This window comes from Dromiciops gliroides, chromosome 2, assembly GCF_019393635.1.
Source record: "Dromiciops gliroides isolate mDroGli1 chromosome 2, mDroGli1.pri, whole genome shotgun sequence".
NCBI classification, from domain to species: Eukaryota; Metazoa; Chordata; class Mammalia; order Microbiotheria; family Microbiotheriidae; genus Dromiciops; species Dromiciops gliroides.
This window is the reverse complement of record NC_057862.1, coordinates 186,603,006-186,630,091: the sequence shown is the minus strand read 5'-3', so window position 1 is coordinate 186,630,091 and position 27,086 is coordinate 186,603,006. Positions and strand designations below refer to the sequence as shown.

The 27,086-nt window shown below is 40.2% G+C and overlaps 1 protein-coding gene and 1 long non-coding RNA gene across 14 annotated transcripts in view; one reads left to right on the top strand and one right to left on the bottom strand.

Annotated features, from left to right (window-relative positions):
- LOC122742212 overlaps positions 1–12,605 on the bottom strand; it is a 47,862-nt gene extending 35,257 nt beyond the window's left edge. Inside the window, exons 1-2 of one of the 2 annotated variants that reach the window (XR_006354907.1) lie at positions 11,974–12,605; positions 11,736–11,803 (exon numbers count right to left, since the gene is read on the bottom strand). This is a non-coding gene — a long non-coding RNA (uncharacterized LOC122742212). Of the gene's footprint in view, positions 1–11,735 lie in introns of both variants that reach the window. The other variant, XR_006354906.1, reaches the window with a different exon arrangement.
- A 718-nt stretch (positions 12,606–13,323) lies between these two features.
- The window catches only part of MEIS2 (Meis homeobox 2), a 232,595-nt gene continuing 218,832 nt past the window's right edge, over positions 13,324–27,086 (top strand). For 4 of the 12 annotated variants that reach the window (XM_043986285.1, XM_043986283.1, XM_043986291.1 and 1 more), the window contains exons 1-6: positions 14,917–15,162; positions 16,296–16,528; positions 18,064–18,205; positions 18,926–18,976; positions 20,043–20,093; positions 21,025–21,174. In XM_043986285.1, the coding sequence (XP_043842220.1) occupies positions 15,151–15,162; positions 16,296–16,528; positions 18,064–18,205; positions 18,926–18,976; positions 20,043–20,093; positions 21,025–21,174 (639 nt within the window). In that variant the 5' untranslated portion in view covers positions 14,917–15,150. Of the gene's footprint in view, positions 13,438–14,916; positions 15,163–15,203; positions 15,644–16,295; positions 16,529–18,063; positions 18,206–18,925; positions 18,977–20,042; positions 20,094–21,024; positions 21,175–27,086 lie in introns of those variants that run through there. The other 8 variants (XM_043986288.1, XM_043986287.1, XM_043986282.1 and 5 more) reach the window with 4 other exon arrangements.

The following is a 27,086-nucleotide window of genomic DNA, read 5'->3' as shown; positions in this document are numbered from 1 at the left end:
CATATCTGGCAGTGGGGAAGGGGAGGGGAGAGTAATAACCAGTTTTCTAGTGTGAGGCAACAGAATGACACCATCCAGGTAATGTTTCATATTCTTTTGCCCAAGAAGGAACCTCTCTCCATTACTCCCATTACCAGCTTCTGTGGTATGTCAGTCTTTTCCATTTTTCAAATGTTCAGATGTTTCTTCAGTAATTATATCCACCCAGCAAAAATGGTTTTAGACAAGCTGACTCAGTACCATTATCCCCCAAGGAAATATTCTTTATGGTGTAAGGAAGGAGTATAACTTGGCCCCCTTTCCCATTTCACCTCCATAATGTTTCACTTGCACCATAGACCCATTTTAGTTTCTGGTGGGATTTTGTTGTTGTTTGTTTGTTTTGTTTTGTTTGTTGGGAGTTGTTGGAAGATGGTACTTTTGCCCCAGAGTAGTGAGCTTGCTATGAGAAAGAGGCAAGTTTGATTACGTTTTCAGAAACTATTAATTTGAGAAGAGCAAGTCTCTGGAGACGTTTCTGTTATCTGGAAGAAAGAAAAAAAAATCTAAGACAAGTCAACAAGCATTTAAGTGCTTGCTATGTTCCAAGTACTGTGCTACAGAAGTCTATAGGAAATTTGGGGTGCTACAGAGGAGCCTTAGTAAGAAGTCCCCACAAAGCCTGAGTCTTTAAATATTGCTTCTATTGGAGGAAACTAGATAAGAGGTAGAGACAGAAGGGGACTTCAGAGATGCTTTAGTCTATTCCTTTCATTTTACAGATGAGGAAACTAAGACCCAGAGAGATTAAGTGGTTTTTTTCCAATGTGACACAGATGACTAAACCAAGATTTTGACCAAGATCTTCTGATGTGAAATCCAGCATTTTCTTACTATCTAACTCAAGCTTACCAGAATTTTCTACGTGATTTGTTGATAATTTCCTCCCTCTTCTATTATTTTTATGTAGTGAATTATTATTATTATGATGTAGTATTTTTATAGTGAATACATAGTGTCGAATGGGAAAAAAAGATTCCCTTGATTAGTGTGAACCAGAATAGCAGGCTAAGATCAACTCTTGAAATCTTAGAATATCGGCTAAATGAACACAGTATAGTATATGTGTATTAAATCTTCCAGGAAATTTGGAAATCATGAAATACAATCCTTGCTTTAACAGATCAGGAAACTGAGTCTCAGTAAGGTATCATGACTTGTCCAAGGTAGAGCCCAGGTCTACTAACCCAGAGTCCACAGTCATTCCTTATAAAATTTCTATTTCCCTTAAGTATTGTTAGATATATTTCTTATTCTTCAGAAGACCCCAAATCAAAGCCACCACTAGGGACAATGGGATCAAGAGAGGTTCTAGGCCCATACAACCTCTGACTTGAGGTTGAATTTATAAATCATCCAAATGCACATACAGGACCAGCCTGACTTTTTCATCTAGAGGACTACTGTCACTATCATGCATTTAAAGAACCTATACATTTGGACATACCAAAAAAAAAAAAGTGGAGAAGAGTAAAACAAAAATAGCTTAAAAAAACAGAACCTCTTCCCTCCTATTAACAAGGTGAGAAAACTGACAAGCGAAGCTAGCCTGTTTATGGCATGTGACTAATGTCCCAAAATACTCCAAAGTCTCACTATGGCCTTTCCCTATCTGTTGAATTATCTTTTACTTCACTTTTTTAAAACACATAATAGCTGAAATGCTACTAATTTGAGATTCATTTGGGTTCACTAATGGCCTTGTTTACAAATGCAAATAATGTTGGGAGGCTTGGTGTGTTCTCAGTCATTTTTAAATTAGTGTGAATTAGTCCAATAAGGTTACTTTCCTCAACTCCTAGCTGCAGTGGTAAAGAGTGAAAATATTTTTGTGGGTAGAGTAGAGTGGAGGTAGATAACTTTTGCATAAACTACTGTGGGGGATAAAATGGTAAGTAGGTGGAATCCTGAGGGGCTTTACACCATGTAAGATACTTGGCATCAGAGAGAGAGAGGAGTTTAGGAAGGTAGATGTGGTCTCCTTGTCAAAAAGAAATCAACTTTTTCATGATTTTACACATAGTTCACTCTGTACCCAGGAAAAGGAGAAGATAGTGTCTTCCTCTTTTTTCTTCTCTCATTCAATAAAGCATTATCAGAATTTAGGGCAATGGTTTGGCTAATTATGATTTAAGATTTGTGTTTGCCTAATAGTAAAAATAACAACAACAATAATTTGGTGTTTCTATGGGGAAATAAAACACAAATTCTAAGCCAGTTACTTACCAACCAACTCTTGGGTAATATATTATGAGAAAGAAGCAAAAAGAAGCAAGAACTTGAAAGTTAGAAATGAGAAGTATTGGAATGGAGACATAAAAATAATTTACCACCCCCTCCCCCATCTGTGATCTGCTGTGGTGAGTTGCACCCTGGCAAGTCTGAGTAGGTCCAAAGAAGGGCAACCAGCAGAGTGAGGGGACTCCAAACCAGTACATATGTGGGTAAATTGAAAGAACTGGGACTTTTACCCTGAAAAAGAAGCAGGAGTATATATCACTCTCTTGGAATATTTGAAGAACTTTCAGATGGGAAAGATTTGATTTGATTCCAAAGGGCAGAATTGGGACTAATGGGGGAAGTCACAGGGAGGCAGATTTCAGCTTGATAAAAGGAAAACTATTAGAGTTGTCCCAAAAATGGAATAAACTCCCTCCTGAGGTAGTGAGTACCCTGCTTCAAGAAAGGTCTTTAAGCTAGAGGTTAGTGGAAAACGTGTTAGGGATGCTGTAAGAGACCGTAGTGGTTAGAAGAAATGACCTCGGAAGTTCCTTCCAACTTTACGATCCTTCAGGGGAGAGAAGACACAAAATGTTTACCAGTTGATTTTATTTCTTTCGTGAACTCTCCCTGGACTTTTTCGTTGCTCTGATGGTATACAGAGTGAATTGGGCACACACAAGGCTAACATCCGCCTAGAACGAAGGGAATGGGCAAGACATTTCCATCCCGCAGACCAGCTTTGAAATGAAAACAATCACAGGCTAGGAGACTGTGGTAGAGAGGCAAAGCTGCAAGCGTTGTCAGTGACTGAAGGAGTTCTGGTGAATATCAGGTTCGGATTAGTGACAACTCAACTACCCTAGGGGCTGGGGGAGGGAACTTTGCCAAAGTCTAGGTACTACACTGGAGAGAGTTCGACTTTGCTCTGAACAGTGGAGAGCTGGGTGTACGAGGCTATCCCAACACGAGTGAACACCGCCTAGCCGACTCCCTGCTCAGAGATTGAGTTTGTCAGCGATCATAAAACGGGAATTGATTATTCCAGCCACAATTGATTAGGAAAGAATGCTTACTGCAGCAGTGGGGAAAAGGTTAAGAGGAAATTGACCTTCTTCCTAGGTGACATAAAGTCATTAGGTAAATGAGATATTCACACAGGAGTTTAAAAAGGTCAGGCTCAATTTTTATTTGTATCATTAAAAGTCAGCCTTGAGCTTCAGTTTGGGGCAAAGACCTGTCCTCCTGGAGATAGAGAAACCGAAAAGTAAAAACATTAAAAAAAAAAAAAAGGCACTACCTCGGACTGTTATGAGGAAAATCTCCTGGGAAGGATGCGATTCTGAAGTCAGACAGCGCTGCCAGAGCCTGCTACTGACCGCTGCCTCCCCACGTGTGTGTTCTCTGCATGACGCTCTGCCTGCACGCTCGTCTTTCCCTCTCTATACGCCCGCTTCAAGATTCCAAGCAAAGGCGGACAATTAAAAATGCACATTGATACTATAAGCCAGTCGTGTCTCTCAGAGTGAAAACGAGTAAAAAAAATATGTATTTATGCACATATTTATCCCCTTAATTATAGAAATTAATCCTCTTACTTATGACTAAAAGGTAACGTCTAAGGACGTCCCTTTGATGCAAAGTAGCATCATTTGTGACTCACATTCAGACTGATTAGGAAATAATTGTTGTTAAATGCTTTACAAGTGGAGAGTGTTTAATTGAGGGGCATTCATAATTTTACAGCTTAGCACAAAATTAAGCGTAATTAAAAACTCAGAAATTCCAACTGATTTTCCAATTATTTTTATTGTCTGAGCTAATTATTACACAAGAGTATATCTTCTTCCCAAAGGCAAAAAAAAAGTCAACCATACCTTTTCCAAATGTTGTCTAGGAGGTTCTGAGCTTTCTACAGGTACAGCCATTGTAAAGGTCTCAGCACCCTCCCTCCACATTATAATTAAGCATTCCAACCCCCTCTCCTAGTTCCTGCAACACCTTGGGATGTGCGAAAATGATGGCCGTTCACTTCCACAGATCATTATGGCCAAACTCGACGTATTTGTAGAAGGCTGAAGAATTTTCCTCACGAAACACTTGTCATACATGGCGGACAGATTGGGGGGAAAACACTAAGTAAACAAAGCACTCTGGCGGTAATACTGTGCTGCCTCTGCCTTAGTATAGATGGATGGGGGGAGGTTGCACACAAGCATGTAATGGATGTATGAGTTTATGGTTTATATATGTTTGCATACATATGTGTATATATTTACAGATACACACTCACGGAACTTTCCTTTCCAAAACCTTTGTTTTCCACATTTCTTTTTAAAATCAAGCATGAGGATGAAGATTATGAGGTCTACTCTTTAAAAAAAACAAAAACAAAAAACATACCTGCTGAGATTGACGGCATGCAGCCAAGCTAGCTTTCTTTCTGAGTAGCATCTCTTAACATCCAAACAGAGTATTCAAATGAAAGGGTTTTCAAACTCGCCTAAGCATGTCAGGAACGAAAACAGGTCCTTCCAGCCAGGCCAGAACTGACCCTATCTTTCCTATCATATTTTAGGGATAGGGAAGGGGGAAGGGGAGCCTAGAGGAATGAAATTGGACAGAAGTGCACGTATCTATGTGTATTACAATTAGTTCATTAAATCTGAAGAAATGTTTGCTTTTCTATGGTCTTTAACTTTCCAGTGATTTTTCAGGGCAAGAACTTAAAGTGAATACCAGCTTTCCATCTCCTTCCCCCACCCCCCACACCAAGAATTGCTTGTCTCTGATCTGATGCGCCCTGGTGAAAATGGGTAGAATTAAAACTGTCAATTCTGCTTCTAACATGCTTTTCTATTGAGTTCAAAAGCTTTTAAAGGCAAAAAAAAAAGTGCCGATCATTTATATGTATTACTTCCTTCTTATCACAGCTTTTAAGTAAAAAGTGGGGGGAAGTATATTTCCAAATTCGTTTTTCCTAGTATACCGTCAATCTTCCAGGTAATTTGAGGATGGACCCTGGCCTATGTGAGAGCATGTGATGTATCTCTACCTGCGTAGGTATGTGTGTGCACAAACTCGGCGATGCAATAGATTTTAGTTTTTCTATCAAAGTAGTTGGGGGCGGGGAAGGAAAGGGGGAATGCCGTGGTAAAGCGCCACTGCTACAAAGTGTTTAAATCCTATTTCTATGGGGGTGGAGTGCGTGGAGACAAACCCTTTTCGAATTGGAAATGGCGAAAAAGACGTATAATCCGACGTGAAAAATTGACTAAATGAAGCAGTGCATACTTTAGCTAAGGCAAAGATTCCTGAACCCTTTGATGAAACTGACACGGATTTTCGGAAGGGGGGGGGGGGAGAGAGAGAGAGAGAGAGAGAGAGAGAGAGAGAGAGAGAGAGAGAGAGAGAGAGAGAGAGAGAGAGAGAGAGAGAGAGAGAGAGATGAAGGGAAAATCCAGGGTGGGCATTTTATGTAAATGAGTCAATTCGAAATGTAGTACAAATCCAGTGTAGTAAAAGTGACAGTTCTGACAGTATTGACAACATAAATATATGTTTGAACACTGCACTTTCAGACACTTAACCGATGAAGCAATAAAAAAATTCGACTACAATATTTCAAATAATCGACATTGATGTTTTGATACATCATTTTTTATACCTCCAATCGATCTATCACTCCAGGGCTGGTCAATTTTAAGTAAAAATCTGCCTTAATTATTTGCTCCGTGGCTGATGATGACCTAATAACTGTGTTCAATTAATTACAGGCAAACTATGTTTTGTTCACTAGAACCCTAAGTCTGTTACATGGTGAATGAAGTTCTTGGGGGACAGAGCCCTGCCATGACTTTCCTTTTTATTATCCTTGCTGTTGTGGTTATGATTTTAACTGTGTCTATGGAGACATTTCCGAAAAACATTTCTGAATGGGAAAAGAGGAGCTCGATATGTTTTGCTCTTATAGTCAAGGGACTCTTTGGATAGTCTAGATCTAGATATGTGCAATCTCTATAGGGAACTATCACATGGGGATTTATCTGGCCAGTGGTTACTTTTGTGGAGAATTAGTTCACACTACTTTTTTTTAAAGGCCAAACTAAACTTATAAAACAAAGAACAACACTAACATGAGAAGTTGCGCTATATCTCCTTGGATCTTGCTGCTGCTACCTGTGTTCTCCTCCCCCTTACACTCTGCCTGCCCCTGTCTCTGCTGTATTTCAGAAATTAGGAGGAAGAGAGCTGACAAAAGGGCAGATTGGAGTTGCATGGGTGTGGGTGTGTTTATCCCCCTTAGATCAGTTTGGGGGGGGGAGGGAGAGAGGATTTTAAGTGGTATGGATACTACCCTATGCCAATGTAAAACCCAATTTCAGTAGATTGTCTCCTGCTCTCCACTCCCTTCTTCCCACCCAAGCCACCCACCACCACATACACTTTTGATGGTGCACAGGCTACCACAAACCAAATAAGAAGTTGCATATAACCGAGAAGGGAACACGGTGAGTGATGACTCCCCAATTTGGGGGAGGCTTTCCTTTCCTCCTAATTTTATTATTTGGAATCTCCAATAACCCCTACAAACACACGCAAAGGACTCTTACAATTTTTGTTTAGTCCTCTTTTCGACCTCCTCTGGTGGTCTCATTTTTTGGAAAAAGAATATATATACATACTCATATATACATATATATATATACAGAATATATACGAATATGCATATGTACACACACACACACATACATATTTCTCTGTATCTAACCCTCGATAAGACAGATTCCAGCTGGTAATGGGAACAAAAAATCCTTTATTTGCTCCTTGGGGTGGGGTAGGGGAAGGTTGAAGAATAGGACAAGAAGAGAGAGACGGACAAAAACAGAGACACAGAGGGAGGTAAAGAGAATTTTTCTCCCTCCTTAGTCAGGCTCACCTCGATCTGCTGTGTTTACACATCCGATCGCCTGCGAAATCAGGAACTAGTGTCGATTAAGCAAAAGCCATTTGAAAACATTTCTTTCTCCCTAAAAATTATTTTTTACTAATTTGGACCTGTGGGGTGGGATTTTAGTTTTAAATTTGTTTAGTGCAAAATCCACAATCACAGTTCCTTTCGGTTATAATTGCTATCTCCAAATTAATCATTAGCAGCGTTAACGGCCTAAAATTAAAATGCTAATCCAAAAGAGAGTATTCTTAACCCCACCCCCACCCCCACCCCCATCATTCAGGTGTAGTCGCAAAACTCTGGACACCTCTTTTTGGCATCACCTAGTTCTTGGAGCGTTTTAGCAGGGCTCTTGGATGGATTTTCCCCCTTGAAGATTTGGGTAGGAGTGAGGCAAGTGAGTCGAAGACGGTGTGAGAATAGAAGGGGAGAGAGGATGGAAGAGCAGAGGACTGGACTGGACAGGACAGGACAGGACAAGACAGGAGAAGAGAGGAGAGATTTAAGAAGAAATTGTGGAGAGATGGGAAGAGTACTTCCAGTGTTGGAGTCCCGCCAGATAGCGCTAGAGGGCTATTTATTGAAATTCTTCCTTTCTTCTCTATGATGTTTCACAGGATAAAACTGTGAGATAAAGAAATAAGGAAAAATAAACGAAAATAATTTTTTTTTACAAATCCAACCTACCCGCTCAAAAACCTAGAAAGGGTGATTATTTCAGGATGGTAGTTTTGGGGAGAAAAGAATTGGGGGGGGATAGGGAGATGCAAGTAGGTAGAAGAATCAGAATGCACCCTCTTCTCTTACTATTCCACAAGGGGGGAAAAGGAGAAGGGAAACAAAGTTAACAGGTAACTAAATCGATGAGACTCTTCATAATTCAACTTGTAGAGAAGTCAGTCGCGTTATAGAGGAGATCAAGAATCTTAGTATGGAACTTTGCAGATAAGACAGTTTTTATGCTTTGAAGAGTATTAGACGACTGCAAAAGAGAAAAGAAGGAAGGAAGGAAGGAAGGAAGGAAGGAAGGAAGGAAGGAAGGAAGGAAGGAAGGAAGGAAGGAAGGAAGGAAGGAAGGAAGGAAGGAAGGAAGGAAGGAAGGAAGGAAGGAAGGAAGGAAGGAAGGGAGGGAGGGAGGGAGGGAGGGAGGGAGGGAGGAAGGAAGGAAGGGAGGGAGGGAGGGAGGGAGAGGGAGAGAGAGAGAGAGAGAGAGAGAGAGAGAGAGAGAGAGAGAGAGAGAGAGAGAGAGAGAAAGAAAGAAAGAAAGAAAGAAAGAAAGAAAGAAAGAAAGAAAGAAAGAAAGAAAGAAAGAAAGAAAGAAAGAAAGAAAGAAAGAAAGAAAGAAAGAAAGAAAGAAAGAAAGAAAGAAAGAATCAAGGAAATCACATCAATAATCTCAACTATTACCCCACTGGTATCAAGAAGAGCATTTTGTCCGGATTTTCCATGCCAAGCTATGATGAAGCCTAGATTTCTGAATTGAAATCAGACTTTGAACAACTCTTCTATTAGCTTTTGATGAAGCAATAGGGAACACAGAAATTTCCCTTGGAACTGGGTCCCTGAAGAGGCAATAGTTGGAATAGTGGGGCAGCCAAAGGCCACTGGGGAGGCAAGGGGGAAAGAGAGAGAGAGAGAGAATGCACATTCACCTATTCTTCATGGTTTTACTTATTTGATCCAACATAATATATTTTTATTTTCCTCAGATACCTTGCAATATTAATTTGGGTATCCCAAAGATTTATAATTTCACCTTTTCACTTTCTTTTAAAACATTGTTTTATCTATATTTAGTAACAAAGGTAATAATCCCTTCCCCCCCCAAGAGTGTACAAATCTGAGTAAAAGTTATAGATGCAAAAATCTGCATAATCCAAAAATACTTCAATTTACAAACAATGAATAAAGTTACAAATAAGATTAAGGTTGGATTTATTTGTTCCTCCGGCAAGACATCAATTGTTCTAACAGATGTAAGAAGGCTAAAAGGATTTAAACCACACGAATTTAATAAACCAGATTAACAATGTGTACTTCCCACACTCTTAGGAACTCCAAGTTATCTGTTCTAATCTATAACTTTATAGAAAGAAAAACAGGCCGGCTCCTTAACAAGCCAGGGTAGTCATTTAAAATACAGTCTAGATCCTGAAATTCCCCCCCCCCCCTTCAAAATAAATAGCCTACAGAGGGCAATGCGTTCAAATTAAATTATAATGGAAATTAAGTATTTTTAAAATCCTTTATATTACCTGGTTTTGCAATTCCTAATTGACAGAATTTTTTAAATAACAGAAAGAAAAACATAAAAGCAAGCAAAAGGCTTGGAGATACTACTCTTAAGAGCTGATTAAAAACAGACTCAAGTTTGAGAAGCTATCTTCTCATTTCCCCCCCCACCCCCACCCCCCAGATTTCGGATTTTCTGGGGAATAAGTTTCCGAATCCATATTTGTTCTGGTCCACTTGTAAAGAGGGTTTTTGTCCCTTCGATTGTCTTTGAATTGTTTTTCCTGAAACAGATCTTTCGCTGTTAATGAGTCCCCATGCAGCTGGACAGCTCCTTCTCGGACACTGAGAGCTCTAACCCCAAAATGACCCCAATTTGACACCGCAAGATGAAATTTTACCGCCTGTTAAAACCATTTCCAGCCTGAGCAGACGGAGCTCACTGTTGACAGAGGTGTGCTGCCTTATCAGGACACCTATCTCTCTTCTTTTCCCTCTTCTCATGGTCTGCCCCACCTACTTTCTCACATCCTTAGTGGGAGTACTTGGTTGGGAGAGGGTGACCAAAACATTATCAAGGGTCTGAAAAACACCAAGTGTCAGATTGAATTGTCTTATTTAAAATTTTTTTTTAAAGAGCAAGTGATTTTTAAACTAGAAGATGCTCCTTGCTCTGTCTAGAATATCAGGAATGTGATTATTCCAATCAGTAGACCAATCAGTATGACCAATAAGTCATTGGTCACTTGAGTTCACTAAATTGAAAGCTACACGAAGAATTACACTGTAACATTTCCAACTCTTCAGTATGAATTTCTATTCAATCTACTGAAATTCTATACGTAGAAAACGTTGCATCCTTTTTTCAAGACGATGAATGCACAGGATACACATCGGAGAGAACAAAAACCATCAATGACATGAAATTTTACTTTATTCTGCCAGAAAAATGGTCGCCTTAACATACTGGGGCGGGGGGGGGGGGTGTCCTTCCAAAAACGTTTTAACATTAGTTCCCTCATTTTTCTCTAAAATTTTTTCAGAAGGAAATATCATTTCTTTGACCAGATCTTCCTTCCATTTTTGTCCCTCCCCCAGGTACCCTCTTATAGGCTTTGTTCTATCCTCTTGAATTGTTCAAAACACTAATGAAAAAGCGAAAGCATTCTCAGATACATTGAGCACAGTTGAGGGTGAAACTATTTTTAGTCACTGAGCACCTTCTCCCATGTAAATAAATTGGGGTTAAAAGTTCCCATCTTCGGGGAAAGTAAACGATTATCAGTGGACAACCAACCTATTATTAACTTAACAGCGGTACTAAAACATAGTAAACTTCAACTGGACTGAATCTCGTTTACTCAGATATATTACCATGTAAGGTGCCTTTTTGAATGGAGGTGAAGCTTTTCTCAATGAAGAAAGTCTTAAGAGATTCTTACACATTTCATACTACCATTAAACCAGGAAAGAAAGGGAAAGGAAGGAAGGAAGGAAGGAAGGAAGGAAGGAAGGAAGGAAGGAAGGAAGGAAGGAAGGAAGGAAGGAAGGAAGGAAGGAAGGAAGGAAGAAAGAAAGAAAGAAAGAAAGAAAGAAAGAAAGAAAGAAAGAAAGAAAGAAAGAAAGAAAGAAAGAAAGGAAGAAAGAAAGGAAGGAAGAAAGGAAGAAAGGAAGAAGGAGAAGGAGGGAGGAAGGAGAGAGAGGGAGAGGGAAAGAGAGAGGGAGAGAGAGAGAGAGAGAGAGAGAGAGAGAGAGAGAGAGAGAGAGAGAGAGAGAGAGAGGGAGAGAGAGAGGGAGAATAATCAGAATCTACGAATAGTTGAGCCCTGTAGTGCAAATGTTTTATGTGAATTTGGGGGTTTTATAAAACAAACATTTAAGGAAATTTAGGAGATTTTTAAAAAATCATATAATTGGCCTACACTTATGATGACATTTTAAGCAAAGATAATAATAATAACAGTAACAACAGCAATTGCTCATTACTGCTAATAAGCACAGTTGGAAGAGTGCGAAAGGATTTGCATAAACTACTCCGTCGGTCTCCGTACAGCAGAAAGAAGAACTGACCAAAGAATTCAGACATGAATATCGTGAACTGTTTTACTGAGTTGTACTACAAAGTAGAAAATACTGCTCAAGAAGATCAGGTTAAGTTCTTTTGCTCCTTTTCTCCCTTCTGCACCCCCGCCCCTCCCCCCAAATAAACTTGATTTGCTTAACCACTACTTAAAAAGACAAGTCTAGAAACTAGGGATTAAAAAAAAACAAAAACAAAACCCTCACTCACCTCTTCTTATATGTCCGGGGTAAAGTCAGCAACAACACAGAGCCACTGTTCTTAATCTTGGAGATCTTCTAGGGAAAAAAGAAGGGCGGGGGTAGAAAAACCTAAGCCCTCAGTTTTGCTCTTCATTATTAACTGGGTCCTTATGTTTATAAGCAGGGCACAAAAATGCTATAAAGTATTTGCGTGACTTTTTCCCCCCTTAATCACCCCCTTTCCCCTCAGGAGTATTGGAAAATACCTCCGTTTCCACAGTACTCTAGCTATCGGAAAGCCTCGGATTGCCCACTGGCGTTATGTCAGCCCTTCTACACACTATCTTTCTTTATATGTGAGGGCTGATTTCCCGCAGACATCATTGTTATGATGGCTCATTTAATCAAACTGTTTAATTGCTCCAGTAATCACTATCATCATCACAGGTACTCAATCATTCATCATTTTTGGAGGGCTTTATTGACCTCTGGAGCTCATTCCCCAGCCCTATTAAAATAGGGCCAAATTTCTCTGACTCGGCTTTGATTCATGTTAAGATTGAAATCTAAAGCTATTTTAAGTTTTCCAGAATCTTTAAATAAAGAGGAAAAAGTGGTAAGGAGTTTTTTGTTTGTTTATTTGTTTTAAATAAAGTCCTTCCTCCTTCACCCCACAAAACAAACAAAACAAAGTCTACCCCATTCCTCTTTGGGGGATGTGGGGTTCAAAGCCGAGTATGGAGATGAGACCACTTTCGGAACTCGGTTCAAAGTTGGGGAGGGACTCTAGTGTTCAAGGATAGTCTGTTTTAGATTTTATGTTCAGGGGACCGTGAACAACGGAGAAAGAGAGAGAGCTTTAGAGAAAGAATGAGAGAGAGAAAGAGAGCCCAGGAGGGGGGGGGGCAGAGAAAAGAGGGAAAGAAGGGGGGAGCACACCAAACTCCAGCAATCGATAGTGTGACCATCGCTCCTCCCCTAAACTTCAAGCCTTCCCTATGATTGATGATCCTTGGGAGTTCTAGTAATTGACTGTTCTGAAGTAGGGCTTGTTTTAGCTTCAGTAAAATGATTGGGCGAGAGAAGCAGACCAAAATTAGTTTCCACACAAACGGTGTGGGCTTTTTTTTTTTAAACTTTTCTTTTTTGGAAAAGTTCATTTGATGCTCAAAGGGGTGCACCATCCTCCTTAATGGGCTAAATCACCCCAACCTAATTAGCATTACTATTATAAAACATTACCGAGTTAATACTTCAGCATACATTGTAGGACCACAACAAAGATAGGGAGTGAGCTCCAGAAACATACATTTCATTTCTTCTCTCTTTCTCTCGTTTTTTTCCACCCTCTCCTAAAGTTGAAAGGCTCAAAAAAGGCACATGCAAATCAGATCTGCATCTCACCGGCGCTTTTTACAACTCAAAGTGAACTCGACTTTGTTAGCAACATACACGCGCGCGCGCACTCACACACACACACACACACACACACACACAGACACGGACGCGCGCGCGCATACACACTCACAAATCCTTTTTAAGACTGGCAACCTCTACATCAGAAACTAAAAGGTCTTCTCTCGCTCCTATCACCACCCGCACCACCTCCCCTGCGGCTACCAAACAGCACAAAGTGGTGGACCTCAGCGACACCTTTAATGGAGCTCGATGCGAGTACAGTTTGAGCTAAGATGTTGTCCTCTTGTCCTGGAAAATTAATATTTAAGAAGGTAATGAATCCACACGGGGGGAAAAACAGCACTGTAGAAAATAACGCTGGCAGATAGGCAGCACTCGGTTAAAATCGAGCTCGTTTTCTAAAAACGAGTAAGTTTGCCTCTAAAGGATGCCCCCTGGATTTTCGCAAACCCTTCGATGCTTCTGAAGGCAGAGGGCTGGGAAAAATAGAGATTTAAAATTTTCTTTTTAAAAAAGAGAGAGGAAAGCCACGTAAAGCGTAAGCTAAAGAAATGCAGGCAGAAGATATTTATGATTGGTAAAAAAAAAATAAGCTAAAAATAAGTTTAAAAATCAAAACACATCTAAGATTGTACCGTACTTTCTGGCTTTCTGCAGTTTTCCTCTCCCCTGCCACTCTCCCAGTCTCTCTCCCCATGCATACATACACACTCCTCTTCCTCTCCCCCTCTCCTGCACAGTCTCCCTCTCTCTCCCCCTGTATGAAAAGGAACGCTGATTTGCTATGGGTATGATCTGTTGTGTGGCTCTCCCACCCACCCACCCCCACCTCCCCTCCTCCCTCCTTCTCCTCCCCATGTGGAGTTGAAGCAGTGCTGATTGCATACTCTGCATATCATAGGCTTTAGTCTCCTCTCTCCTCTCTCCCTCTCCCCTCTCCCTGTATGTCTCTGTTGTAGGACTGGCTATGGCCACCACGACTTCCGGGTTCCGTCATTTCATTCTCCCGCCGATCAGCGCTGCAAAACTGAGTCTCTTCTATAAGCCAGGCAGCAGCCAACCTGCCAACACTTACTGACACTCACTCATCTCACAGAGAGAAAGAGAGCGAGAGCGAGCGAGCGAGCGATCGAGAGAGAGAGAGAAAGAGAGAGAGAGAGAGAGAGAGAGAGAGAGAGAGAGAGAGAGAGAGAGAGAGAGAGAGAGAGAGAGAGAGAATATCTACCAGGAAAGAGAGAGGGGGAGGAAGTCCAGTTTTTGCAAACTATTCATTTTTTTTCTTTTTCTTTTTCTTTTTTTTTCCTGCCTTCCCTGCACAGTACTCTAAAGAGAGAGGATCATAACATAGGCATCCGGGGGGGGAAAGGGATTTTTTTTTTAACCACCAAAAAAGAGAAGCAGAAATCCCTCAAGGAGTTTTACTGGAAGAAAAAAAAACGGGTCTGAAAGATTCCTCCTCTCCTCTTCATCATCATCAACCATCATTCATTCACTACCTTGACATTCCCTGGCTTTGATTGACAGCTGGAGTGGCAAAAAGCCATGAGACACGACAGTTTGGTTACATGTGGGCTGCTGACGGGCCGATCGTAACCTTCAGTTCGGGGGCTTGATAAATTTTTTTTTGTCTTCTTTTTCTTCTCTTTTTTTTCTTTTTTTCTTTTTTTCCTTTTCTTTTTTCTTTTTTTCTTTTTCTTTTTTTTTTTTTTGGTTTTGTTGTTGCCAACAGAAGGGAAGAGGGGAGAAAAGGGGGAAAAGAAGAGAGGAGGAGGAGGGGGAGGAGGAGGAGGTGGAGGAGGAGGAGGAAGAGCAGGAGGAAGAAGAAGAGAAAAAAAGAAAAAGAAGAAATATCACAGGAAAAAAGTCTTCGTTGTTTTGCCTGGGCTTTTTTTTTTAATTGGAGAATCAGAAATCTCCTTGGTTTGGGGGGAAAACCCAAGGAATCTTCAGCCTAAATCACTTTCTTAACCGGACTGGGATATTAAATATACGACACATCCAGGAGTTTATTGGAGCGCAGACTGATGGCGCAAAGGGTAGGTTTAAATCTCCAACACTTACCTAGATATAAATCCTCTCCTAAAAGGGGCCTGTCCGATGCCTCCTCTTACAGAGCTGCTGCTGCTCGCTGCTTGATGATGGCGGCCAGTATTTAAAAAAAAATAGCAGCAAAATTATTCATCGGCTTCTTTTTTCCCTCTTGTGCCTGTGTGTGAGTGCGCGCGCGTGTGTGCGTGTCTGGGCGCGCGTGTTAGAGCGAGTGTGTGAGCGGGCGAAAGGGCGAGTGTGTGCGTGTGTGTTGTGTGTGCAATTGTTACACGCTTTTTCCTCGCTCCAGCTTTTACCCCAGCAGCGCGATTCCCCTGTTTCTCCTGCTGCTGCTGCTGTTGCTGCTGCTCCCTCTGCTCAGTAGCACGGGCTGCAGAGGGGAGCTGCTGCCTAGACAATATTTTGCTGCTTGTTTTGTCTCTGAATTTGACAAGGACGCAGGGAATCCGCTGCTAAATAATGTTTCTGGTAACTTTCACGTTATTCCCCCCAACCCCTCTTTGGCCCCTGGCCCCGGGGAGGGACTGGTTGTGGTCGTCTTCATCGTTGTTATTATTAGCGTTTTCTTTGCTTTATTTTGTTTCATTTCGGCTTTTGATTTATTGAATCCTTTGGATGGAAGGAAAGGGGGGTTAGGGGTGGGCTCAGGGGCTTCCCTATTCAGAGCAACTCCAGTTCTCCCTTGTTTCCTTTTTATCTCTTTTCTTCCTCTGGCCGAAGTGGAGCCTCCGCCTTGCTCCCCAGACCCTAACCTCTCAGCCCCCTTCCTCTTCTCTTGGTTTATAGTTGTGCTTTTATTTTTTTTTAACACATATATTATACATACATACATTTACAACTTTCAGGTCTGTTGTTTTGACTGCTTTTGTTTCTGTCTGCCTAACTCGTTTCGGTACTTCACTCTCTTCTGACTTTGTTGTCTGTTTTTTTTTTAATCTCTCTCTCTCTCTCTCTCTCTCTCTCTCTCTCTCTCTCTCTCTCTCTCTCTCTCTCTCTCTCTCTCTCTCTCTCTTTTCTCCCTCCCCCCTCGTCCTTCTCTCTTCTTTTTTTTTTCCTTTCTCTATCCTTCTGCCCTCTTCTCCATCTTCTTCCTTCCCCTTTCCTGACCCCGTTTTGACAGTACGATGAGCTTCCCCATTACGGCGGGATGGACGGAGTAGGGGTGCCGGCTTCCATGTACGGAGACCCTCACGCTCCACGGCCGATTCCCCCGGTTCACCACCTGAACCACGGGCCGCCGCTCCACGCCACTCAGCACTACGGAGCCCACGCCCCGCACCCCAATGTCATGCCCGCCAGCATGGGATCCGCTGTCAATGACGCCCTGAAGCGGGACAAGGACGCAATCTATGGGTAAACCCTATCTCCTGGGCCAAGTTTGCTGAATGAATTGGGGTGGGAGGGTTGCTAACTGTTTATATGGAGGGGGGGAGCACTGGAGCTAGGAATGGAGAAGGCAAGGGATGGTAATCCTTGTCCCATGGTATGCAAAAGAGAAGGTAGACGTGTTTAGTGAATTAGGTACAATTATCTTTCTCCCTACACAGAATCCGGGTCACCAAGAACTATTCCCCCCTCCCTCCCCTTGTGATCCATGCGTGTTTTAATCTCTAGAAATTTGACGGAGACTCAATGTATAACACTCCTGCTGAAAGGTTAAGTTTTTGTTATTTTGGATGTATCCTAACCAGAGAGAGGCCAAAGAAAAGGGGAAAGTTTCCTGCAAATAAGGCACAACTTTTTTTCTTCTTTTTTTTTTCCTGTTTCCTACGGAGGCTCTGGGAGTCACTAAATTCAACTGGAGCGAGGAGACGGGTTGCTCCACTTGTCCAGGAAACCTAGATCCACTACTTTAGTTCTCTGTAAATAAAAGGGGCAGACAACTGAACTCGGACTATGAAGTTAAAGGGGCGAGGGTGCTGCTTTGCAAAAAGGTGTTCTTGGGGAATGTATGGAGATTTCTTCAAAGTACTATTTCTGAGTGTTGAGAGGAATCTGGGAGAAGGAATGGAGTGCACTACTTCTGAAGTATAGTAGACATATTACTGCCTCTTTGAGGGTTAACATAAGTGGGGGAAAGAGATGAAATGGGAGAAGTATTAGGGGCTTGTTGGTAAACACCAATTTACTCTGAAGCAAGACACTGCAAGCATCCCATTGAAAAAGCGGGGTTAGGCTTTAAGAAACACAAAGAACACACTTCCAAAGTTAATATAAGACCATTTTTTTGTCTGCTATAAATCCAGGGTAAAATATTTCTGTGAGTGGGGGTCTCTACGGGTGTGCTGCTTTTTTTTTTTTTTAACCAACATCATCATTACCTCAATTCGTTATTTTAACTAGACAGCAAACAATTGTAGTAGGAGGATTGGGGGAAAATACTTCCTTGAAGTCCGTGTGTCTATGTGTAGTTTCATGTCTCCTTTGGTACCTCATGAAAATAAGCCCTTTAAACAGTTTTTGATTCGACAGCCTTTCCCTTTTAAGGTACAATATCACAGTGGTCAAGAGTTTTAGGCTTTCTCTGTTATACGCGAATGGACCTGGATCAGCCCAGCACTACTGTTAATGTGAGGTCCCTGCTTGTTTGATTGGTTTTTAAAGTTGCTGCTATTTTTATTTCGTGGCAAAGCGTCCGCAGGGCTTCTCTGACCCTAGATTGTAGGAGTTTAAGCCAGTGGAAGTGACTAGGGACTCAGCTTTCCCCCCCACCCCCTTGCTACTTTCGGCATTGGCCCAGCTCACTGACGACACTTTAGGGCTGTGCAGTGTGCAATGAGTGTTTGTATATGAAACCCCCTCAAAACTTGTTGATTACAGTTCTTCCTCCTTCCCCCTTGCACCCCCATCTCTCTGTGTGTGTGTCTTTGTGTGGTGCTACCCGTTAGGCACCCGTTGTTTCCTCTGTTAGCTCTGGTCTTTGAGAAGTGCGAGCTGGCGACCTGCACTCCCCGGGAACCCGGAGTGGCCGGCGGAGACGTCTGCTCCTCCGACTCCTTCAACGAGGACATCGCAGTCTTTGCAAAACAGGTCTAAACAATCTTGACCTATTCTTCCCCCTCCCGCTATAGCCCTGACACTTTTGCACCCTCCCTTCCTATGTGCTTTACTTTTAAGGAGGAATAAAAAAAAGGGGGCGAAAAAGACAGAAACTCAATCTGGCCCCTACCTCCCCTCCTCTTTTCCATTCCCCTCTCCCTCCTCCCCATCTCAGAGCCTGGAGGCAAATTGGAACTCGAGATAAATGTGGGTGTTTGTTTTCCCTCCTAGCAAGGAATACTAGGGCTCGACCCTTGAATTAAAGTTGACCTACTTCTCATCTGGCGACTGGCTCCCTTCCTTACTAATAGCTACTTAATCAAGAATTGGGGTAAGGGGGTGTCAGTTGCCCATTGACTGAGAAAGTGGAAGTTCGTCTACATCGGACTATCCAAGAAAGGTAGGGAGAGGAGAGAACAAAATCCGAACAGGATTAAAGGATAGAGAAAGTGAGCAATAATGGCCTCAGGCCTAGGTTGTAGATTGGGGGTTCTTGCTCCCCTCGAATGGCATCTGAGTCAGAGAATTTTTTTCCCATCTGATCCTTATTCATTTGATGATCTGATTTGATTCTAGTGTTATATCCTATCCTATTCTTTATTTCCTATCTTTATGCACCTTTACACAGCCTTACAAGCAACCCCCAATTCATTCGGTTACGATGGTATAAAAGGGAGCAGTAATTTATGCTTATTTTTCTGCTTCTTATAGGTTCGCGCTGAAAAGCCACTTTTTTCCTCAAATCCAGAGTTGGACAATTTGGTAAGGCTCATAATTTTTCAGTTTTCCCTGTCCCCTAGCCCAATCCTTACTGTAGCTTCTGACATCCCCAATAAACTCCCCTTTGGATACTTGAGAGCAAGAGATCGTCAAAAAAATTAAAATGAAAAAAAAGTGATCCTGTTAGCAGGACCGTCATTGAAGATCATGAGGAAGTGATCGGAGAGAAGAGGGAGCAAGACTAGGAGCCAGAAACCAGGGATGGGGTGATTTAGAGAGAGAGGGAGCAAATAGAGAGAGAGGGAGCAAACTGGACGATTAAGAACGGGATCCAACTAGCTTCACTTTCTGAGTGAACCGGAGAGAAGTGTAGCTACTTCCTTTGTATTGCAAAGGCCGCTTGCAGAGCTACGGTCAGCTAAAGCCTAGGAAGTAACTGCAAAGCGAAGTCGAGCTCGGCTGTGAGGGGGAAGGGAGAGGACCTCGCTGGTCAGTTTTAACTGCAATTCTTTTGCTAATTTGGATGATTTCAATATTAAAAGTACTTAAATCTTCTTTCAAACACGTTAGCTCACCATTCGTCTTGAGCATTTCCTTCTTTATCTTGGGGGTTGAAATTGCTTTAGTGTGTAGGCTCCACCAGCCCGATCTAGGGTGGGTGTTTTGTGTGTGTGTGTGTGTGTGTGTGTGTGTGTGTGTGTGTGTGTGTGTGTGTGTGTGCGCGCCCGTGTGTGCTCGCGAGCGTGTGCTGGGGATGGGAGTGTGAGAGGGTAGGAAAGAGTGTAGTAGGGCAGAGAAGGGAAAGGATATTGACACCAAGCAGGCCTCTCTAAAGCCCTGCTTGCCAGTAGAGACAACGAAATGAATATGAGAAAAAAAATAAAGTACCTAGCTTAGGTTCAGGTTGATCTGAATGGCTGGATGAAGCCTGACTAATGAGTGAGGGAAAATTCATAACAATGTGTTCCTCTCCAGCAGTTTTCCTTGTCCATTTGGGCTTTGCACAGACCTGCAGGCTCTTAGGGACCATCCCTTCATCCTAGTCCCACCAAATTCCTTACCCATCCACTTTCACGTACCCAACACCAATTTTAAAACTTTCTTTCAGATGATACAAGCAATTCAAGTACTAAGGTTTCATCTTTTGGAATTAGAAAAGGTAAGCAAGAAAAGGGTGGAAATATCACAGTCTACCTTGTCATCTCCAATTCCACCATGTAGTTGAGCTTTGATTTTTAAGAGACATTGGCCAAAGAGATTGGGCCCCAGGGGCATCTCTCTCAGGCTTGATATATTGTAGTCAGTGCAAGAAGATAATAGGGGCTGCCCCCAAACCATGCCAGTTTGCTGAGGTCTTTTCTTCAACCTATCCTTTAGCCAGGCTCCTTATTTGGTAGCAGCAAACAGAAGAGAGGTGGATCACATAATTTAGTAAATGTATTTTTAATTATTCCTCCCCAGGACATCTTCCCTCCCACCCCATCCCCCAAATTCAGGATTATTTTGAAATGGAGTAAACCATGGGTTTAACAAGACACCCAGTCTTTCAGTTTCTCAATTAAACCTAGCCCATCTCCTAATCAGGAAATACATATAGATTCATGTAGAGAATTACCCATCCATAGGTATTTTATAATCTGTATATTTTGATCCCAGTTCACACAACTCTTTTAGAAAGGTACAAGTAGTAGTTTGCTGAGTTATAAATTCTCTAAAGAGATCTTTTAGTTAGGTCCTTTTTTTAAAAAAAATATTTTGATATTTTGTGGGATTAATCTCTAAAATCCCAATCTGAATTTAGTTTTTCTATTTCTTTTTCTTTCTTTTGTGTTATAACTTGTTGTCTTGGATAGTCTCTGGAGAAGGATATATGCTGCAACAATTTCTCTATTGTTTCCTTGACTTTGACTATTATGCCCCTTAATTAGAGTTACTCCTGGGATACCTCACATTGTTGTTCTTTCCAAACATAACCTAGTACTATATTTCTCCTTAAAGACACACTTACAACTGAATAAAGCAAACAACAGTCATTTAAAACAACAACAACAACAACAAATTTATGATGACCCTCCTACTTTCCCCCTAAGGTCCATGAGCTGTGCGATAACTTTTGCCACCGGTACATTAGCTGTTTGAAAGGGAAAATGCCCATTGACTTAGTTATTGATGAGAGAGACGGCAGCTCCAAATCTGACCATGAAGAGCTCTCAGGATCTTCCACAAATCTAGCTGACCATGTAAGTCTTGTTGAACCCTTTGACATTCTGATGTTTGAAAAGGCTCTTCGGTGACTTATATCTATTACCTGTTATAAAGTCCTCCTCCCCTTTTTACTTAAAAAATTAACATGCTTTTGTGTATGTACAAGGATTTTGCTGTGTGGGGGTTTTATTGAAGATGTTTTCATTTGTTTGTTTTCTTTCTTGGTTCTCTTCCTTCTTCCTTACTTTCTGCACTGCCCTGGATAGGCTGTTTGTAGAGGCAGCGGAGTGATTTGCGATGATAATTTGTCAAGTTTCCTGGATCTGGGCGACTTGTAGTGTTAGCAAATTGTTTGTTTGATGTGGTGGCCGGTGCCTTTTCTGCCTTACCAACCCTATAATCTATGCAGCAGAGGAAGAAAATAGGGGTGAGAGAGCTGGGGAGGATGCAAAGAGAATTGGGGGGGCAGGCAAAAAGAATTCTTTTAGGGGAAAGTGAGTGGTGATTTTTTTCTTCTCCCATACAGATGACAGAGTTGAGAATTTGGGGCATTTTACATTGTGGGGGTGGGGTGTGTGTGGGGGTGGGGACTCACTGAAGAGAGTTTTCAGTGCTTTTGCTCTAAAACAACTTATTGTCAGAATATGGACTTATTGCCAAGTGCCTGAAGCATCTTCATAATAAAAGACAGTAACCTTGATGAACCAATTATTAGCAATGTATTACAGAAAGGAGGAATTATGATTGGGTAACCATAGGTTAGTGGTTGATTTTAACACTTTAACAGTTGGTGAAAGAGTAGAGTGGGTATAGTAAAGAAGCGCTTGTGTTTGTCAGGCAAAGGAAGGAGGTTTCTTTCTATTCTCTGGTTTGTTTTTTTTTTTAATTCTATTTTGGAACAGATCTAGTGAATCTGATGCTTTAAAAAAACATATGTAGTGAGACTGGAAATTTGAAAAAGCAATAAGAAGAGAGATTGCAGCTGGTAGTGAAGGAAAGAGTGGCTAGGTTAAAAAAGAGTGGGTGTGAGCTGCAGTTTATTTATAGGAACCCAGCCTTGGTGGTGGGGAGAAGGGGTTTACACAGATTAGATTCAATTGAACCTATAACCCAAGTGATATAGTCTAATAATCTAGTGGCTGAAATATTAATTTAACACTTGGCATGAATTTAAGCCTGGAAAATTGTTCTTTGAAGTAGGAAGATAGTTTGTCTCTTCCCTCATTCTTCCCTATTCCTATAAATTAAGGTTAAGGAGATTTGAATGTGAGGAAAATAAACCTCTTGCAGTTGCCCTTCCCATCTCTTCCCCTTTTTTGGGGGGAAATATGAACTTTTGAATGGAATTAAATATGAATTTATGCATACATGGATTCATATGTATATTAAGCACACATATGCACATATGTATTATATATGTGTATATGAATTTAATATCTAACTTTAGTAAAAACTAGATGGGAGATAAAAATAAGAACAAGATTAAATTTTTAAAAAATATCTATCTGAGATGCTGAGATGGATAAGTTCTGAGACAAATGCACCAGTGCTGAAAGCTTCCTATTCTATTTATTCTGTTGTCTTTTCTTATGGGGTGGGGGGAAGGCTCTTAGGAACCTATTTTACATTTCGAGTATATTAAGTGAAATCAAATGGGTTACAGCAGTGACTGAAAGTTTATTTGCTGATCTGCTGTATGATTTGTGGATGTGAGCTATGAGGCATGACACTTGCTTCCAAAATGTGTTTGTTTGTTTTTACTGTTTCATGACCCAAAATCCATATGCATATGTATTATTTGGGTAATGGAGATGGAGGGGAGAGACTTATTTGCACAAATTGCAGGATTGGAGAAGTGGATTGGTCTTCTGCAGTACATATGTTTTCTTACTTCTTTTAAAGGGACCCAACTTGTTGACTTTATAGTACAGGCTCTTGGCAATAGTTTTTTCAAAAGGCTATATAGAAATGGAACATGCTTGTTTTTATATTGAAGAAATTAGATGGACTAGCCTGTTTAGGATTTTAACTGATGAAAAATACATGTCATTTCTAGAGACTATTATAATATTTAATATTGAAATTAATATGCCACTATAAGAGACTAGTTTGTAAGTTACTCTTTTAATGACTTAAACGTCTCGGCTAAAAAAGGATTCTGCATATTAGCTATGGTGTTGTCACTCTTACTCTCCCCCCCCCCAAAAAAAAAACCCCACCAAAAAACCCCTATACACATTGACACAAATCCAAGCAAACATGACAACTGATTTATTTCAAATCCATTACCATTTGTCACCTCATTCTTAAAGAGGTAAACTATATCTTTACCCTCCCTACCTCATTATTTGTTTGGAAATGAAACAATAATCTGAGCCACCATCACCCCACCCCACATGAGAATGAAACAATGCATCACACAATGATATTTTACTCAAAGCTTATTGACTTGACATAAGGTGTTGGGTGATAGGGGTGAACAACCATTTCTAGATTCTCTGAAACCTCCACTTGCTCCATTTGGGAAGTAGCTTTACAAAACGTGTACAATTATTGTACTGCTTTCTGGGGCTAACTTTCCCCACCCCCAAAGGGCAAATATTTACTTTCACAGTTCAGACTTCCCTCCTTTTCCAGGCTTCTCTCCTTTCCCCACCCATCTCCAGCACAAGAAAAACCTTCACTGAGATAATACCTAAAAAGTAACACCAGTCGACAAATTCATCATGCAAATGTGTCCAATTTGAATCTCCGGGTTTATTTTTTTTTTCATTTGCTTTTATATACATATTTAATACATAGCCCCAGGCTGGATCTTATTTGGTGAAAGTTGGTGCTGGGATGATGAGGAGCCACTTCAGAAGGACAGAGACAGCTTGTTGTTTTCCCTGTTTTATCTGTTGGCCCACAGTTCTGATCCACTGAGTTTCCTTGTGGTTTTATTTGCACATGAAATACTGAGAGCATTTCAACTTATTGGCTATGAATAATGACAGCTAAAAAGAAATGTAGTTTAATTTTTTGTGTGCCAAGGTTTCTCTTGTGGAGGTGACAGTTTGTGACAGCTGTTTGACACCCCCAAAACACATACACCTCTTTCTTATTAAGTGTTATCCAGCTACACTGTGTGCCTGTGTGCGTGTGAGTGAGTGCATGCAGAAGTACATGAGTGTGTGTATCTGTGTTGTGGGAGGTATGGGAAGAGGGGGCAGCAGAAGGATATTAGGCACTAATACAGCTTTCAATAGTATTCCTGTTACCCGATATTAACATAGAAATGAATCAAAAGAAGTGAAAGAAATATAAGAAGAACAAGTGTTACTGGGTAACTTTTAAGAGTGTCTTTTAGATGTTGGAGATGTCCTTTTGTGAACTTGGCTGCTGCCATGAAAAACTACCTGACTTCATAATTTTATATAAAAACTTGTCTCTGTAAAAGTAATCTAGGTACATTGAAAGTAGTCAGATTCACAGTTTTCCTTACAATAATGAATATGTTGAATTTATCTTATTGAAAACTAGCATAACAAGCATAAAGGGGCAAGGAAATTTGGAAATCAAGCAGTATCCATTCAAGTCACTGGAAATTCACAATTTTGGTTATCACTTCATTGTGTTTAGTAAATATAATATCACATAATTATCATTTGCATTTTAACACTGTAATTATTTTTTTAAGTGTTCAAAGATATTAGCCGCAGGTAGGAAACAGGCAATTATAGTCACACTCTGGCTAAACCGGAACATTAGGGGAGAAAAGATAAAGAGGAAAGAAAAAAAGAACTGGATTCCAGCTGTAATTCATGTCAATTTTCCCAGTCATTCATATTTATCATATTTACAATAAACATGTCAAAAAATCAATTAAAAAATAGATCCTACTTGAAAACTCTTTGCTATTGAATACCCATGGTTTTTTCAGTCTGTAATATTTCAGAAAACTTGAAAATATTTTAATTTTATTTTGCACATACCTTTGCATGTTGACAAATGAAATATAGCAATTTCTTCCATGAGCCAAGTTCAGAGCTTGCTTGATATTAGTGTAGTTGTATATAATTTTCAAAATTAATGAGTAAAAGCCAATGTATTTTGATATATAAAAGAAAATAAATCCAATCAGTTAGCTGCAAGTGACTTAATTCAATTTAAATATTAATATCATGATTCATTTTTGCATTTATATCATATGTTGGTGTCTTTATATATAATATTTGTTAATATATGGCAAGGTTTAATTATTTCCATGAGGCTTTTCAAACTGATGTGGGTCTAGAATATGAATGACCTCTTTCCAGGATGAAAGTCCATATAAACCTTATCTGGGCTGGTATCTACAATCAAGGGATCTGAGATAAAACTCTGCTGAAAACTGTAGGAAGTAAAATTATTTGGGTGTCCTGTTGTTTTGTTAAACATCAAAGGCAAAGACAAATATGTGTTATGATTAAAAAATAATACTAACGTTTTCACTTACCAAATGTTACCTTAGATCCCATTGTAAATTAGATTTGATAAAGTGTTATAGGCGGTTTAAGAGAACTTCAGTAGTATCTCACCTATGGGTCAACACATGGGGGATACCTCAGTATATGTCTAAGGAGGTGAGGGAAGATAGTTAAAGATCTGATAGTCAATAACTTTCATGTCAATTTCCTGTCAAGTATAATTATACTATTTAAATCATTAAAGGTTATGAGGTTGAGAGTTTTTTTTTAAAGTAATTATGATCAGATGACCTAAGACAAAGTTTTGCTTGACATTGTTTAAAAACTTTTTTATTAGTTCATTTTGTCCTTTTTATTCAACTGAATTATTCTGTGAAAGTTAAAAAAATTCTGTGTATTATCTAATATACAGCATAATGCAAGTCATCTATCTCTTGAAGGAACATTTCTATTAAATGGAAGGGTCATTCACAGATTATCCTGGCTTTATGGTAGTTGGCAACTTATTGACAATGTCTCACTTATTTCTTCTAAGCCCTGATTTAGGGTGGGGATGAATAAATGAGAGAAGAGCCAAGATCTGTTTATATAGTCTTAAAGAAAATTTCACATTTTGAGATCTACAGTATTCTTCCTAGAACCCCTATCAAGTTCAGAGTTTTGAGAGGGAAATTATCATTTTTTAAACCTCTTTAAGAATATTTGCCAATACTTTTTGGAAACAAACACTTCATGATATGAGGTCTCCAGTGTTAATCTTATTTTTTTTTCCTTCTTGTATTTGTGTAATGCCAAAAGGAACAAAAGATATCAACTCACAGAAAATTTGTTAGAAGCTCAACTTTATTTTGATATTATGTCTCCTTCCCTTTTCTTATAAACAGATATAGCAAGTTAAATCAGAGTTTTCCATGCTCCATTCCCTTATTGGAAATATATTCCCATATGTTTACTATTGCTGTTTACCAAGCAGCCCTTAAGAATTTATATACTGCATAACTTTATTCTGTTTTCCAAAGGCACATAAAATTTCTGGTTTTATGTAATTTATTATGGCATAACTATAGAGTCTAGAGGAAAAAGTGAATCTTAACATTTGTTATTAAGAAAAGTTTTTTGCATTCATAAGAACATTTAAATTTGTGTGTAAGATGAGTTTCTAAATGTCTTAGAGAGGCCTTGTGGTATAGACATATCCATTTCTTTTTTCTGAAGAAGGATGACACATTTTACTTTTTAGCTTTTCATTTACACAAAAGCCTCGGTTGGACTTTTTGACCCATTGTCCTTTTGGAAATAGAAGATAGGTGAGAAGTGTTGGATAGTTTAAACAAGAAGATATCTGTGAATAACTAGGACTTAATTAGTATTATAGGATAGCAAACATACCTGAGAACATCTCTGCCACAGTAATGTTTTAATAGTTTAAAATGCTTCAAGTTTTCAACAGATTTGCAGTATCGGCAAAAGACAAGCACATCAGATTTGCTTCATCTGCC